Source organism: Carassius carassius, chromosome 35 (assembly GCF_963082965.1).
Source record: "Carassius carassius chromosome 35, fCarCar2.1, whole genome shotgun sequence".
Lineage (NCBI taxonomy): Eukaryota > Metazoa > Chordata > Actinopteri > Cypriniformes > Cyprinidae > Carassius > Carassius carassius.
Window position 1 is genome coordinate 22,062,550 of NC_081789.1, and position 18,533 is coordinate 22,081,082.

Below are 18,533 nucleotides of genomic sequence, written 5' to 3' on the forward strand. Positions count from 1 at the left end.
TGCACTGTATGTTTTTGATTTACCAAAAATAATCTGTTTATAAGAGTCATTTGTCCGTTAATCAGGTTACATTGTTTGCACTGTATGTTTTTGATTCACCAAAAATAATTTGTTCATAATAGTCAATAATTTGTGAAATAGGCTACATTGTTTGGACTGTGTACTTTGATTCACTAAAAGTACCCGTTCATAATTCATTTGTGTGTTAATTGGGCTTTATTGGTTGCGCTGTATGCTTATGATTAAAAGTACCTGTTTGAAGACACCAGAATTAAACCTAATGTACTCCTTATATTTTGCATTTAATGAACTCCTCTAATAAACAAAGTAATAATTTTATGGCACAGAGTCATTTAAAGAGCTCTTTAATGTGTCATGTGATCAAGCTGTGATGGTAACCCAGTTTAGTATCTAACATACCGAACTGTTCTTAATTTCCCTCGAGAGAGAATAAAAACACACACCACAGGACTTCTTTCAATCATCTTTTCAATAACTTTCTTTACAGCTATTCCAAGAATACATCCAAGACATTAAATTCACTACTAATCTTTAAAAGCGGTTTTAAATCAGGTTGCAATTTATTACTTTATGAAATTAGTGCACCGCATTAAATCATATGGAAGAATCTAAAACAATACACTCAATTCACATTAAAAGGCGGCAGGTAAATTCTTTTGCTTTATGCACTACAATAACATGTAAACATTCTGGAATGTCAGCATCTTTAATATATGATTTTTTTGCATAAAGATGCAGCTTCAGTAACCTGAATGGAATAGCACAATGATGAATTCAGTCCAATGCAAGAAATGCATCCATTCAGAGTGCATTTATATTTATTTATACTCTAATTGACTGGTTTTTGCATCGAGGCAGCTCTGATAAGAGGTAAAAAGCATTTGCATTGATCTGCAAAAGGGCAGGACATATGAAATAGCAAACATCATATGGATAAAATCCTTACTAGAAAGGTCAGATGATGCAATAAAGCCATAATGCATGCATCTTCATCTTCCAGGAATTGCATTACTTTTTTTTCATCTCATGTGTTGTATTTATATAATCAAAAATGAAAAATTGATCTCAGTATAAAAGATTTGGCAACATTATTTTTTCCCATTATCAAAAGAATTCAAATGCGAGTCATACTGATGACAGAAAGAAATTCTCCTTTCGATCTCTCTGGTTGAGTGGGTAAATGTTTGGATATGTTTGTACAGGGTGACTGTCCCTCTCTTTGGTGCCTCGGTCTCTAAATATGAATCTTATTGGCTTCTGCAGGAATAAAAGCGTCTTTGGTGGTCCCGTTCAGATAAAAGCACCATGAGAGATTAGGAAAAGTCAACATTTCCATTTCCTTCAGCGTCTGTCCTTTGAGAATGCAAGAACGACTCCCATACAGCCAAACACTGCAAGAGAACATATACACAAGCAATGTAATAAATAAAATAATACATTTAAATTATATAATTCTAAATATATAAATTATACAATATATATATATATATATATATATATATATATATATATATATATATATATATATATATATATATATATATATATACTAATTTTAAAATACGTAATAATCTAAACTGTAATAATTATATACATACATTATATATATATATATATATATATATAAATAATTGTATATACTAATGTACTTCATTATAGTAAATACACTAATAATAACTACTATAATTATGAAAATATGCATTATAATAATATATATTACAGATTAATCAGAACAGATGGCAATATTCAATAACACACCAACGTTCAATAAATATGCAAGCATTATAAATCATTTAAATAAGAGTAAATATATTTGAAATATATTGAAATATATTAATTTAAAAAATATAATTATAATTATACAATAAATAATATTTAATATAAAAAGTATAATTATTCATATATAAAATATACAATATTAATTATAATAAAATAATAATAATTATTTTTTTTTATTGTTACATTTATTTTCCCAAGCAAATGCGCGTGCAACACTATCCATATACACCTATTTAACCCCCTTTTTTTTTTTTTTTTTTTTACATTCTCACATCAGTAAAAACTCTTGACTGCAGTGAAATATTGTAGACATTTAAACAGTGTTAAGTGTGAGGCCTGACAAGTGGCTGCCATTTGGTTTCCAATTTCATTCACAAGCTTCGGTCGCTCCTCGTCCTCCTCGTCCATTTAGGTGTCAAGATTCTAAGCCCTTGATAAATGCCCTCACCGGGACTTGTCAGTCGCCGCCCAGGGCCCTAAACACCTCAACACCCTCGGCCCAAACTGCTCAGATGCTGCTCAAGAGCGTGTTTCTTATAGCAGAACCTCTGGAGGACTGTTGGCTGCGACTGACCGACTGTCAAGAGCAGTTAGTCAATACACTCCATCACCACAGGATTCAGACGTGACGTGACCTCAGTAAACCACTTTGGACAGGCCGTGTGTGAGGCCGCTGGACCACAGTCGCCCTCCAAATACGGCTATATTTGTCTCGGTTCCAAACAGTGGAGTTAAGGGAAACAGTTGACATCTGGGTCACTCAAGTTCAAGATATTGATTAAGCTGCAGCAGCTGCTCAGGACTTTAGTGTGCTATTCACTTTCATTCACATTAATGCAGGATTGGAATGAAAGCATATGCAAAGAATGAGCATATTTTGCTAAAGTTAGAAGAAATCCAAACTGTGAATTGTAGAATGCAAATAATAGTGATTTTACAATGGTTTAGGGGTAGAAAGCATGACGCAACGCTGAACTGCTTTAAAACCACAATCAACATTCAATATATTGAAATAATATTGATTATATAACTAGCATAATTGTGAAAGGAGAAAAAATTATTAAACTTATATTAATGTATAAATATAGTAATTAAATTATAATTAATAAAAAGAACATTCAATGAGTAACAAAGAAAAATTAAAATATATATGAATATAAATAAATAAAATAAAATAATACTAAATATAAAGAGTAATTATGAAACTATAAAATATATAATATTCTAATTCTAATATATACTTATATTATTACAATTGTAATTAATAACAAACACTGATGTTCGATTTATATTATTATTAGCGTAATTAGAATAAAATGAAAAGATAACTTATATTTATATATCTTAAATAGTAAATATAGTAGATATTAAATATAATTAAGAAATTAAGTGAGTATTATATCAATATTATAATTCAATTCTAATTAACAAGACATCCAATAATTAAAATAAATTAATATTTATATATTATAAATAAATAATTTAAATGACAAATATATTATGATTAGTATAATTAAGAAATGTATTATTATATTAATGCACAAATATTATAATTAAATAAGAATTAAAATCAGACATCAATGTTCAATAAATAAATAAACAAAAACAGAAAAAGTCAAACAAGTTCGGAGTGACATGAGGGTGAGTAATTAGTATAAATAATTATTATAATTAAGAAAATATAATAAAGAAATATAAAGTGATTATTATACATGTACTATGATTAAATTATATTTAACAAGACATCAACATTCAATAATTAAAATATGGTAATATATAAATATTATAAATACATTATTTAATTAAATATAAATATATTATAATTAGAACAATTAAAATGTATTTACTATTATATTAATGTACAAATATGATAAAGTAGAATTAAAACAGACACCAATGTTCAATAGATAAACAAACAAAAACAGAAAAGTCAAAGGTTTGGAATAACATTAGGTAAACAACAAAATTAAATGTTTTGGGTGAAGTCGCCCTTTTAAAGTGCATCGATTGACCCTCCAAGCACAACAAGGTCAAATGAGGACAAGAATAACGAAAATGAAACGGTCTTAGTCAAAGGTGGAAAATGCATTATTCTCATCTCAGTGGAGAATGACTTGTCTGCAATTTTCCCATTTGTTGTGAGAAAATTGAAAAACTTCAAGCTGAGAAAACGGTAAATGTGGAAATGCAAGGAAAAAAAGAACAGAACAAAGAAAAGTTGAACACAACTAACTTTTATGAACACGTTCTTCAAGCCTCAGAATCAACAACAGAAGCTGTATTTGCAATGCAGTGCACATGAGGACACAATAAAACTATAATAAAGCAGAAAGGCACAACACAAACCCATGTGACCATTCCAGATCACTGACTGGGTGAGAAACACAAGGCTTGAACAACGTCAGTACCTATTTCAGTAGTCTAGAGAGTCTAAGGGCTTGGTTTGCAACACGTCCCTCTGACACACACTTCCTGATGGACTGGGTCTCTTTAATGGCTCTTGTGTTACCAGGAGGATCATTAGCTCTGACGCCAGTCCAACCGCTCGCAGCCAAACCTGGCGCTAATCAGGCAGCGAGGCATGAATAATAACAATAATCAACACTGACACACCTGAGACGTAACTGTGCAGATCAGACGCCAAAAAACATTCTGTTTCAGCTGCAGGAGGAGAGAGACGCGGTCGAAGGGCTTGAGATGTGAATTTTTCAACACCAGTTGCATCAGCTGTAGGTAACGAGGAATGAAGGCTCTGTGCTGGCTGAATTATATCTAACATTTAATGACAGCTTCCTCATCTTTGCTATCGTTTCGGCTACAGCCTTGTTGCTATGGCATCTCCATGGCAATTCTCTGAAGTTGCCAAGGTTTTTTTTTTTGTACTAAGCGGCATGCAAATGTTGAACATCCACCCACACCAATATGCAGGGTCACACTGTTCCTCATATTAGAGTTTGCATTGTTACAGCTTAAAGATGTGTACAGGGAGGTGAAATGCAGGTCGAATGCAAATGTCTTTATGATAGGTAAAAAAAAAAGCAAGATGTGAAAATGAATAATTAATATTATACAGTAATGCACTGTGTTGTTTAGACCTGGAAGCTGATCATAATTTAGTATAATTTAATATAAGAGTTATATTAAATATATAAATAGAAATAGAAAATATAATATATAATATATATATATACATATTCTAATATAAAAATAAAATATAATATTAATAAAAAACATAACTAGAAATTGTAATTTAATACAATTAATAATAATTTTGTGTTCCACAGAAGAAAAAGTCATACAGGTTTGGAACAAATAATAATTACCTACAAATTCTGATAATTATTTGAAAGATTTGGGTGAACTATCCCTTTAAAGTACACTGGTTGGCCCTTGCAGCTTCGAAAATGAACATGAAGAGGTCACAATCTGAGGTGGAAAATGCATTTTTCTCATCTCAGCAGGAATGACTTGTCGGCAATTTTCCCATTTGTCGAGAGAAAACTACTTAAACTGGGAGAATGGTAGAACGGTAGGTCTGACCACATTTTCTAGCCTGGATCTTCTCATATTAACAGATATCCTCACAGACCAATGCTGGTGAAGTCATCTTACACAAACACATGTTCTTATTCTTCCACCTTAAATAAAAATGCCTCTTTGCCTGGAGGTTACATAAAAACACAGGTGTGTCTGCAGGGCCCTGTGAACATGCAGTATTTATTTTTATTTCTTGCTTTTTAGTTTTAGTCTATTTTAATGATACCTCAATAACTTTATTTCACAAATTTCAGCACATATGTTATCAGAAACTGCACCATGCTCAAAATAAGAACATTAAAGTTTTATTTGTGAAACACGCAACACACCATACTACAGTACTTGTGCACAGTAAAATAATAAATGTGGCGCTGCTGCTGAATTTTACAGTACATTTTCCTTACCAGTATTCTGATTTCTCAAAGGTATTTATAATTCAGCAGGATAGACTAGATTGACTAGAACAACTTGTTTATGGATTAACCATAATTCAACAGCTCTAAAACTTTGAAAGTTTAGCATTTCTTCCTTTGCGTCTCATTTTATTTTGTGCTATTGTAAAACACCTTCAACTGTGAGGTCGTGGTTTACAGTTTAAGACCGAAAAGCAAAGGAAGAGAGCTTTAAAAAAAGATAAATTAAGGCTTATACGCATCCAATCTAGTGAGCAATGTCAACATTTATAGACTTGGAGTGCAATTACTTGTCAGCAGGGATAAAAATGAGATACTACCACCCTCTGCTGGCACATGTCCAGGGCGGCTGTGCAAATGAATGCAGGCAGATGGCCACATGTATCCCTCTAAAATCTGTTGACGGTTTGTCCAAGTCTTCAACGGGGATCATTTTTTACCACCTCGTACTATGCGAATGTTTATCTCTCAAATACATCACTATTTTAAAGCTTGATCAAATTTAGAGCAGTAACCAATGACCTCAAGCGGCTTACAGCTTTTATAAAATGGCAACAACAAATTAACAAAAGGACACCAAAAAAAGTGATTAATATTTTGGACTAAGCAAACATCTTACCTTTTCATAGTAGCTGACGTTCCTCTCTGCTGTGTCGACGAAGGCTGATCGTAGGTCAGTCCTCATGACCTTTTGCCAGCGGGTCCAGTCGCTTTTGAGTGCATTATTTGCCCACTCCAGCCGGTCCTCTGCCTTATCCAGATCATCTCTCATCTGAACACACAAGGATTGGTTGGTTAGCATGGTCCTGTTAGCCTCTGCTGGTAGATGTCATAACTAGACCATCAGGGAACTGAACAGTTTCTTTCTCTATCGAAGGCCATTCACAAGTAGACAAGTATTCAGATAAAGGATGTTATTTAGAAATATTTTTAAGACGGAAAATCGTGGTCAAGAGTTAGACAGTATTTCTGAATTTAGTAGTAGAAAGTGAGTCATCCAAATTTTAATATCAACTATGCATTCTGTTAGTTTTGTTAATTGGTATGTTTCATCTGGCCTCAAAGCAAAATCTGACTATTGTCAGCGTAATTAGTTTCAGGTTTCTTAATGAAATCTCCCAAGGGTAGCATGTACAGGATGAAAAGGAATGGTCCTAGTACTGAGCCTTGCAGTACTACATACTGAACTTGTTATCAATGACACCTCTTTGGTGATAATGGTCAGATAAGTACGATTTGAAACATGCCAATGCAATTCACCTAATGCCAAAAAAAATTCAAGCCTATCCAAAAGATTACTGTGGTCAGTAGTGTCAAATTCAACATAAAGCTCCAGAGATGCAATCACAATCGGATGATATAAGTGAGCTGCCTTACTGTGAACTGCTTTATGCTGCTATTTTTAACTTTTTATTCAAAGAATCAGGAAAACATATAATGGTTTCCACAAAAATATTAAGCAGCAAAACTGTTTTCAACATTGATATTAATAAGAAATAAAAGGTTGTTGTTATTTAGTCTATTTATTAATTTGTTGAAAATCTGTTATTTATCCTATTGAAAGGGCTGCATTTAACATATATTGTAAGTACCAATCTAATCGGGTCTGTGGTCTCAACCCTAAACCCGCCTAATTCTATAGGATTTCCTCAAGACAGACTCGGCGACTAATCCTTCAAATGACCTACAGACTAACCAATTTTGAAAATATAGTTTTGCGGATCCCTAATCCTGAACTGTAACTCAGAGACATGACAAGTCATGTGGCTCTAAATGGTCAAAAGTTAAAACCACAATGCCACCACCAAAATTATCAGAGAAGCTATTCTGCCATCAGACTGCTGACGAACACTTTTTGGAGTGTTGTAAAAACTTATTACGGAGGAGTATAACTCCTGTAAAATCCTGCTGAGCATGCAGGAATGAATTTAATATGCTGATATCAACTAGATCGGTCACTGTAATTAAATAAAAAATTGTGTTGGCTCCCTGCAAGTTGTCTCGAAAGTCTAACAGAGTTGTTTAAACAATGATGAAGTTGCATCTGCTATCATAATTGTAAGTTATTCATATTCACTCTGTCCCGCCTATGCTACATTTCAAAACCTTGAGGTCTCTAAGATTTTTTTTTTCAAGGAAATTATAACTTTCATTCAGCAAATATGCATTAAATTGATCAAAAATATAAATTGAAAACTCTATCACAGGAATAAACTACATTTTAAAATATATTAAAACAGTTATTTTAAATAGCTATATTATTTCACAATAATACTGTTTTTACAGTTGTGATCCAATAAATGCAATTAAAATAAAAAGTAGATTTTGTAGCTGAATAGTAGTAAATTCCGAATTGCAAATTATTCCAGGGGTGTTGACAAACTTGCAGCCGTATCCTGTATATATTGTATTTTTGCACAACACCTTTCCTGTCCCTGCGCAGCCTGTGATTGGCTCACGAGGTGGCCGTTAACAACTCTATCGTACTCTATTTACTGCACAAGCTCTCTAGGGGTGAAAGAACATCCAGATGACACTCAGCAGTATAAGTGTCTAAACATAGAGAGAGATGAACAGTAAACATGCCCAGTGATGTTGGGAATGACATGCCTGTGGGGACGGTGGCATGTCAGATCAGTGGGCCAAGAATGAGAGGATCATTTAAGAAATACAGAGCGAGCTGTTTATTGACAGGTAAGCTAATGAAGGTCAGAGGTAGCTGTCTGTTAGAGCTCTATCTCATTTCCAATGTAGCGTGTGTTCGTGTGAATCGGATGTGGGGATGTCTTGTGGAACAGCGGTTGTGTTTGGTGAGTGGACGCATTGCTCTAGGGACGAGAAGTTGTCTACAGCTGCGTCTCGCTTCTGACAAGCAGGCCAGATCATTAGTTCCGCTGATCTGATGCTGCTGTCACCCAAACACACACATTTATACACAAAGCCAAACTAAGTGACTAAAATCCACTCAAAGAAATGAATGAATAATCTTGCGCAAACTTGAGTCACATATTCAAGTTTGTTGACACTACTGAAGTAAGTGTTTCTTTTATTTAGATATATCGGAGAGAGTTTTCCATAAATGGGATGATGATCTTCCACTTGTTTATAGTGACCTTTACTGCCCTCTACTGGACAGAAAGCACATGGCGGCATCCAACAGTCTTTTTCTCATTAATTTAGAGTGAAAGTAAACATGACAGGAAATACTGTGGAAAAGAGAGAGCAGCAGGATGAGGAAGTGATGCAGACTAGGTTCAAACCCCATAACTCATGTATGAGAATCCTAGCTCAATTTGTCTGGAGTATTTGTGCTAACTGCTAAAAACTCACATAGTATGCTAGCAAACATAGCATTTACATTTATGCATTTGGCAGATGCTTTTATCCAAAGCGACTTACAGTGCATTCAGGCTATACATTTGTTTTTATCTGTATGTGTGTACCCTGGGAATTGAACCCACAACCTTTTGTGCTGCTAATGCAATGCTCTACGACTAAGCCACAGGAACACATAGCAGACAGAAGCAGAAAACAATTCGATTTTTACATTGCTTGTTCATGCAAGACTACTGGGATAAAACTACTGGGACTCCTGAGTGGTTGCCAGGGTGTTGCTATGTGGATACATTTTGAAGTCAAAAGAGCCAAATTTTAAGTTCTCTACGATATTATAACAAACCAAACTGGTAGTAAAAACTAAAATGAAAACCTAAAACAAATCCTGAATTTTACTTCAAATGAAAGCATTTTTGGTAACTCAAATAAAGAAAATAACTAAAATAAGTAAACTTTAGCAGCCCTAAAATACTAAAGTAAGAAAAACAGTAAATAAAAAAAATGCTTTAAAACTTAGGTAAACTGAAAAAAAATAAAATAAAAAATAATGAAGGCTACACATTTACCTTGGAAGTACTACAAACTACGAACATTTTTAATAAAGCAAAAATGTAGAAAAAGGTAACAATGACACTGTAAACTAAATTAAAAATCAACTGAAAATAGAATAAAAAGATTTATTCAAATGCCTCAATTTAGGTGGCCCTAAAATACTTAAATGTCAAAAAAAACAAAACGAAAATGCTTAAAATAACAATGATGGGTAAACTTCCAATCACTCATTTAATAATTTGTTAACATGAATGCATTAACTTTGATAAAATACCAATGTATGTAAAAAAAAAACTAAAAAATGTATAAAGGTTTGTAGTGTGACTCTACAACTTTCATAGTCATGAAAATAAAGAAAACTCTTTGAATGAGAAGGTGTGTCCAAACTTTTGGTCTGTACTGTGTGTATATATATATATAAGGTTTTATTCATGTCTGTAGCACAAAGTGGAGGGACAAGTCTGAAAAAGTTCACATGCACCACACCTTTACTCCATAAGTAAAAGGCTACTATACTAACATGCTCGGCAGAGTGAAATATTAGGCAGCGTTTTGAAAGAGATGTTGACATCAAAAGTCACAGCTTTCAAACGTAAAGCCACATGCTGGCCTAAACTGAGCAAAAATATTTGAAACAAAGACAAGGCAACAACACACCCTCATATCAAGGTGTGGTCGCCTCAGAAAAGCCATGTACATTTTCAAATCAACCCTTGAGTAAATAAAGCCAGAAGAAGCTAGTCAGGCCAAGCTCAAGCGCTAAGGGGGACTGTTACCTCATTAATCTCGCCCTTAAGTTTCTGCTGTTTCTGCTGTTTGACCTCCTCAGGGGATCGTCCCACCAAGCTGTCCCATGCTAAACTCAGCACCTTAGACTCCTTCAGTGGACACATGAGCAGTTAACACATGAATATGAACATGTCTGGACTGGAAGTCACAAAACCCATTTACTGTGGCAATAACATATCACACTATGTAATTTCAGAAATGCTATATTGGGTTTATATTGGGATATTGGTTAAATCCCCTCAAGCCATCAACTACTAGTTTTTGTATCGTTATATAGCACAAGTAGCTTTACACTCCAGCAAACAGAAGCAATGATCAAATGCCCTCACTTTAGAATGGGTTTTTGACTAGAATTGATTTTAGTGAATCACTTCTTTAGTGTAATCAAACTGGTTCAAAAAACAATTCACAAAGTATTTTTATTGGCACTTTAGGTCTTTTGTAGCAGCAATTAACATTTTGCTATTTAGTTTACACTTCTCATTTGACTGAAATAATAAATATCTGACAGTTTTATAGATTTAAAATATCAGAAAGAAAAACAGAACTAACAAATATTGCTACAAGTGTGACTGTATCATATAATAATTATTAATAATATTAATAATGTTCATCGTCTGGCTGACTACGTCTTGTATTAATTTGTCTAAAAATCCTGTCATACGTGCACAAACTGACAGTCACCACTTATAAGCTACTACTATATATTGTAAAAACATAATTTTCTGTAAAGTTGTTTTGTAACGATTTATATTGTAAAAAGCACTATACAAATATACTTGAATTGAATTGAAAATATATATTTTTAATTGCTTAAAATAGTGTACAAATTTAAATATTAATAATAATGATGATAATAATAATTAAAGTTAAGTTAATTTTAAAATCTACTCAGGTTTACACAAATGATGGGCAGAAAAAAATTTTTAAATATTGAAATAAAATGAAAATCAAATATTTATACAGTAAATATTTTCCACACAATATTTTATACACAATTTTACACTCTTTTCCCCCAAGAGAATAAAATATCTTTATACATTTTAAATATATAGCTGTATTTTAGGAAGAGTGCCCTTGCAACTTAATTTGGACATGTATATAAAAAAACTGAAACCTTTTTTAAAAAGTGTGGTCTGACTGCCATTTAACTAGTTTAAAAGTAACTTGTACCTTGACCAAAGTACAATTTTAAAGTAAGCTATTACATATTGTTTAGTAGTTATTTTATGCAAATTTTACACAATGATAAAAAGCAAAAAGTGGACACATATTCAAATTCATTATATGGCACATCGTTTCTTCTACACACTGGGAGTAAATTAATCTGGAGCATATAGTTATTGGTTAAAAAAGAAAAATCAGGCCATTGGGGATACCTTCTCATTTTGGAAATGGCCTTTTGTAGTTAGCAGCATAAGTCAGCAGGGACAAGCTCAATCAAAGCACATAATTAAATTGACGAGAGCTGAGATGCTGCTAAGCTTCTCTGGACACCATCGGTACTTTGTCCATCAATACCCTTTCAGAGCATTCAAGTGTCCTGCCCCTGATATTTGATGGAATTGACAAAAATAAACTCAAACAGCCAAAGAGACTTAAATATGGCAATATTAGCTTGGGCAATATGAGTAATATTTGAAAGCTTCCCACTTCAAGAGTGGTCTGGCTTTTAGGGACATCTACAGCGATCTGGAGATAGTCGTATAATCTCTCTAAATTCCTCTTACAGCTTAAAAAGCAGCGCTGTCTAATGAAAGCCAGGAAGACAGCTAGAGCTCGGTTTTATTAAAAATAATCTCCATGAATGTTCCGAAGGAGCACTGGATGGATTTCGTGGGGAACTGAATGAGTCAATAATAGACCTACCGTGTCTCTGTCGGCCTTCTTTGTGGCAAGAGCCTCAGTCTTGGCTTCGAAATCCGCCTGGATGTTGTCTCGCCTTCTGAGGACCGCCTGAAAACCCGTGATCGATACTCATGAAGTATGAAAATTGCGATCGATATATTTTAATGAAATGTAAGGCTGAATGAAATATGTAATAAGCCTTGGAAAAAACATAACGCTGGCTGTATTGATCTTAGCTTTGCATCAAGGTTTATATTAGACGGGATGACACGCATCAAACATCGTATCAATTCAAACATGATTTTTATGCTAGCAGGTCATTAGCCTTAAACAAAATAGAAGAGAACATTTTATTTAACCAAAACAAATAAATAACATTCTACACGTGAAGGGATAGTTGACTTGAAAAAGGAACTCAACGTCACGTGTTCTGAACCATATGCGTTTTTATTTTCTATTAATTATTATTATTATTATTTTTATTTTTTAAGTGAAATATGATTTTTGAAGGATGTCCAAATAAATTCCTTCAGTAGTGTTCAAAAGTTTGGGGTTGGAATGATTTTTATTAAGGCTCTTATACTCACAAATGCTGCATTTATTTGATTTAAAAAAATACAGTAAAACACAAATTTTGTGAAAAAGTATTACAATTTAAAATAACAGTATTCTATTCAAATATATATTTTAAAACATAAATTATTCCTATGATGATTACTTCAGTCTTCAGTATTACATGATCCTTCAGAAATCATATTATTAATATGCTGAAATGCTACACAAGAAACATTTAAAAACATAAAAAAAAGTAGTTGTGCTGCTTTAATATTTTTTGTTAAAACCGTGATAATTTTGAAATGATTCTTTGAAGAACAGAGAGTTCAAAATAACTGCATGTATTTGAATAATGTTTTTGTAACATTATAAATATCTCTACCATCACTCTTGATGAATTGAATGAATCATTGCTGAATAACGGTATTATTATTTTTTTTTTTCTGCAAATTGTGTTCTGCAAGTTATATGGGTTTGGAATGATATAAATGTGAACAAATGATGACTGAATTTGAACTTTAGGGTGAACTATCCTTAAAAGACAAAAACAGATCTAGTCACTCTACCTTGAGTGTGTCTGCGCAGAGGACGTACTCATGAAGGACTGGAATCAGGTGATCATTGAGATTCTTGACCTGCTCCTCTGTCTCCTTGCAGCATCTGTCCACACAGCCTGCCACGTTCCTCAGGGGCTCGGCCAGCTCCTCCTCTGATTGTGACCACAGCGCGTATGTCGGCCCAGACTCCTTCAGCTCGTCCAGATACTCTGTGACAACAACAGCAGCTGGTTTACGCAGCATATCCATAACCATAGCAGTTATAGTCCACTAAGTGTCAACCAATTAGAGATGAGAATTCACTGAAAAGTGTGTGAATGAAACAAAATCGAACCCTTCTGCTCTCTGACGATCCTTTGAGTGACTTTATCAAGCGAGCTGATCTTCTGACTGAAAGCATCCACGTACTCCTGCATTTCTGTGAACTCCAGAGGCCGGTTTCTGACCCCTCTGACCGCAGCAGCGACGGCTTTGACCGTATCCCCCATCCGGCTCAGAAACCCCGGACCTTGTTTCTTATGAGAGGACAACTCCTGCAGAGGATCATAGGAACAGAGCATGAGGTTACTGAAAAGAGACTACAGCTAAATAATTCTCAACTCCTCTCATTTTTACTCCGGAAAAGCCTCTGATGGCTGAAAATGTGTGCATATGTTCATGGTCGGGCAGTAATGGCAACACCAGTGCAAATAGCTGATAAAACTGTAAGTGTGTATCATAGCAGCCTACGAAGCGTCAAATATCCATAACAGCTAAACTTCCTTTTTTATGACTGAAGGAAAGTGAGGAGCTCTTTATAAAGTACTTATCTTAGAGATCACTCAGCCGGGGCTAAACACAGAAACTGTCACATTATCTGCATGCATTTAACATATTCCTCTTATGAAACAAACTTAGATCACATATAATGAACACACAGAAGGTCAGTGATTATTATCATGGTAATGTGGGACTGTGTGTGTTTGTGTGTGAACAGGCAGGTTCTTTTCCTTATTAGGAAGGAAACAATGTCTCTGATAGACACGCAAAACCTAACAGTGGTACATCAACACAAGACAAAAATATGGTAGTTATAATATAGCACTGCTACATGGTTGCTAAGATGTTCTGGGTGGTTGCTGGGTGATCACTTTCCAGTCCGGGTCAAAAAAGCCCTGAATTTTATGATATATTGGTTTCTAGATATGGTTTGGGAAGAGTTATGCACAAGAGTTATAAGTTTTATACCTCTACTGTACCTTTTAAGTATTACAACTAAATTAACTAGTTTATACATTAACTCCATTAACTAGATATAATACTAGTAAAGATTAAAAATATATACTTTTGATAAATGCATTAATAAATAGCCGATAACTAAATGAATGAATAAATATAAATATAGATAAATGAATCAAATAATAAATTATATTGATAAATAAATACATTCTATGAAAAGTACAAAAATACATACATTTATTTACAAAAATTATGAAAATTGACAAAAAATAAAGTGTATATAATGTATAAAAATAAATAAATAAAAATAAATAGATCATTAAAAATGTATGAATAAATAAATATGAAAATAAATGTGTAATGTATAAATCAGTTGTATAAAATGTATAGGACTGATTTAGAGATACCTAAATAAAAATGAATAAATAAAATGTATAAATAAACTGCATTAAATGTCTAAAAATAGATAACCGAATGAATGAATGAAATTTATATAATGTATAAAAATACATAAATAGATAACTTAATCAAATTTCCTTAATCAGTCGATCAATCTTACCCCAGATGCTGCAGTGAGAAAGATCTTAAAATCCTCACTGCTGGAGAAAATGGGATGTTCTGCTATTTTGTTCAAAAACCTGTGCAGCGCCCTGCTCCTCGTCTCGATGAAATCTTCATTAAACCTCTCCACCATTCCTTTCACCACAAACTTCTCAGGCAGTGGCTGATGGGACGCAACCAAATCAATATTTTATGAGAGTTTTAGCACACCACAACCAAAGCCATTTTGAAATGGACCACACCTTTAATTATTGATGAATGATGATGTCAAATCAGTTTAAAATGTAAATCAACTTTACAAGCATCTTCCATTGGAAAAATGAATATTTCGACTCTCCATATTTCATAAACTTCCATAATGTGTTTATTCTCCAGAATGTTTGACAAGCAGGAGACTCACACACTTCACCTACATGAACAATAAGCGTGGGATGAGCTTCTTCCAGACGTCCCTTTAACCACAGGAAGTCCTGGTATCGTCTTCGCACCTCAAACTCACTCGAGTCAAACTCGCTCCGTGTGGTCTGACGTGAGGGAGAATGATGGAAAAGATGAGAGAATTATTCACAGAACCTGACTTAGTGAGTTCGTGCTCAGATAAGTACCTTGGTCACCACCCGGTAGGTTATGTATGTCTCAATAGCCGTTACATGACTCTCTGGGTTATCGACCGTGACAAAAATATCTTTAGTGTCTTCAGCGTCTTCCTCAAACTTGTACTGGTTGATCATTGAAGCAGGGGAGGTCTGCATGGAGGCGTTGAAAGAGCTGCCGTCTGTTAGAGTCAAATCCTACACAAAAAACAAAACGTGCTTCAGGACACGTGAGGGACTAGCAACACTAAACAACTTCATAATATATTTACTGAACCTAAAGAAATGTATCAATAAACGATTCTGCTATTGTTACTACGCCACATAACCACAGTATCATGCCATAACAGTGTATCATTATTTAGAACTGGATGTAATATTGCCATGAACTTGATTTTAGAGCTGTGTTTGTGTTCCGATCACAGTGAGAGACAAACATCTGATTTTCCTATTTTCTTGCTGTGCTTTCCTGGTCCAAACACTTACGCATGCAAATCCATTTCGTTTAGCCGCAGCTGCTGGGAAAGAAGCCTGACCGTCTGTTTCCTGTCATAACAAACTGGCCTGTAGTTAGCACAAACTACACTGCTGCTTTACCCAACAAACACAGCACTTCCATTCAAAACCATTCACAGCAGCTGATACTGACAAGAACACCAGCAGTTAGAGAGAACTACTGTACAACGGAACGTTCGTCAAGAATGACTTGCTGAGAACTCTCAGGGTGTTCTGCCCAGTTGCTATGGGGTTCTAACTGTTGCTAGGAATTGTTAGGGTGTTCTGCCTAGTTGTTAGGGTGTTCTAACTTTTGCTAGGCATTGTTAGGGTGTTCTGCCTAGTTGTTAGGGTGTTCTAACTTTTGCTAGGCATTGTTAGGGTGTTCTGCCTAGTTGTTAGGGTGTTCTAACTGTTGCTAGGCATTGCTAGGATGTTCTTCCTAGTTGTAAGCGTGTTTTAACTGTTGCTAGGCATTGCTATGGTGTTCTAACTTTTGTTAGACCTTGCTAGGGTGTTCTGCCTAGTTGCTAAGGGTGTTCTAACTGTTGCTAGGCATTGCTAGGATGTTCTTCCTAGTTGTTAGGGTGTTCTATCTGTTGCTAGGCATTGCTAGGGTGTTCTGCCTAGTTATTACGGCTGTTTTAACTGTTGATAGGCATTACTAGGGTGTTCTAACTTTTGTTAGACATTGCTAGGGTGTTCTGCCTAGTTGCTAAGGGTGTTCTAACTTGCTAGGCATTGCTAGGATGTTCTGCCTAGTTGTTAGGGTGTTCTATCTGTTGCTAGGCATTGCTAGGGTGTTCTGACTTTTGTTAGACTTTTGTTCTAATGGTTTATAAGTGTTGCTAGGGTGTTCTAACTGCTTGCTGAGATTTGTTAGGGCGTTCTGTTTAGTTGCTAGGGTTTTTACCTCTTGTTAGGCATTGCTAGGGTGCTCTTAACACTTGTTGGGTGTTGCCAGGGTGTTTGCTAGGAATCGAAAGGGTGTTCTGCCTAGTTTATAGGGTGTTTGAACTGTTGTTAGGTGTCATGGTGTCCTGTTGTTATGGTGTTCTTATAACTGACCGTCGACAGACAGGCGGACTGACTGGCAGACAGACAACCAGACAGACAGTCAGACAGATAAATAACATGTTCGCGACAGTGAGACAGATAAACTCAAATAACAGGCGTTCGCACAGATTGCACTTGTAGGCTACTTAGCTGATTCATGAGTTTCTGACTATTTTAAAAACTAATAAGCTTGCATCAAATGACGAAGTAACTAAAGTTACAACAGCAAAAATCCAGAAGTGAAAAAAGAAATGCATGGCATGACAGCGCCTGATCGCTGACCTTTGGAACTTCAGAACACAGCAAAACACCAAGAGAAGTTGAGATTTCTACGCCATTGATTAAATATAATCAAAAGACATCAACACTGATGTCTCTGTTTCACACAACCGATCGATCAGCCTGCGGTGGATCTGAGTTGAAACTAGTTGATTATAAATTACCTTACTGAAAACTTCCAAGTCATCGTCTTCGTCTAGATCTAATATTTGCCCGCTGATGTCTGTCGGAATCGCAACCGAAGAATTGCCCGGTGACACGGTGTTGTCGACAACAGATCCACTCATCGTTGCTCAGATCGCTACTTTGTTACAAGTTTTCTGGACTTCATCGGGTTTTCCGCACAACTCTCAAAAGCTCAGCCGAGGCGGATCAGGCTCAACTGCGCAGAATCGGAAACCGCGAGACAAGGAATGGGCCGAGAGCTGAGCTCTGGGGGACGCCCACGTGAAGGAGCGTGTTTACGGTATTTGGCTTGATGTTATGGTTTGTTAATGGCCAACAGCTCTTGCCTTTAAAGGTTATTCAGTTTTGAACTGTGAAATAATAGTGATTTACATAAAATTAGTGTTTTAAAAGTGTAAAAGGCTCGTGTGTGTTGCATAATTCTTTGGTTATGGAACTCTGTGATTATGGGTTCTGGAGTCCAGTTTGTAACCTAAGATTACTGAAATGTCTGTGAACTAACATTTATGTGGATTTCAGATGTGTCCCTGTAGATACTTAACAGTAAATACCTAGTTTCATTTAATGTACTATTTGTATGCTACTACAAAATGTATATTCTATAAAAACTGCAATAATAACAAAAATATATATTTAAGCAGTAAAGCGTATATATATATATATATATATAATATTTAATAAATACTTTATACATTGCTACTCACTGTAGTGACGCAAGTCTATCAAGAACTGTGTGAATGTCTTGAAATATCAAGTTT

The 18,533-nt window shown here is 34.7% G+C and overlaps 1 protein-coding gene across 2 annotated transcripts; it reads right to left on the reverse strand.

Moving 5' to 3' along the window:
* Window positions 1-472: 472 nt before the first annotated feature.
* Window positions 473-18,029, reverse strand: snx7 (sorting nexin 7). Of its 2 annotated transcripts, XM_059524958.1 has the most exons (10): window positions 17,754-18,029; window positions 15,772-15,957; window positions 15,580-15,690; window positions 15,165-15,329; window positions 13,722-13,920; window positions 13,397-13,596; window positions 12,297-12,383; window positions 10,415-10,516; window positions 6,370-6,522; window positions 473-1,412 (listed from the first exon to the last, which is right to left on the reverse strand). In XM_059524958.1, exons 1-10 carry the CDS (start codon window positions 17,874-17,876, stop codon window positions 1,335-1,337), a joined length of 1,404 nt encoding a protein of 467 aa, XP_059380941.1. In that variant the 5' UTR covers window positions 17,877-18,029; the 3' UTR covers window positions 473-1,334. The 2 variants fall into 2 exon arrangements, with proteins under 2 accessions (XP_059380941.1, XP_059380942.1); XM_059524959.1 differs by lacking the exon at window positions 10,415-10,516 and having other exon boundaries at window positions 17,754-18,028.
* Window positions 18,030-18,533: the final 504 nt, after the last annotated feature.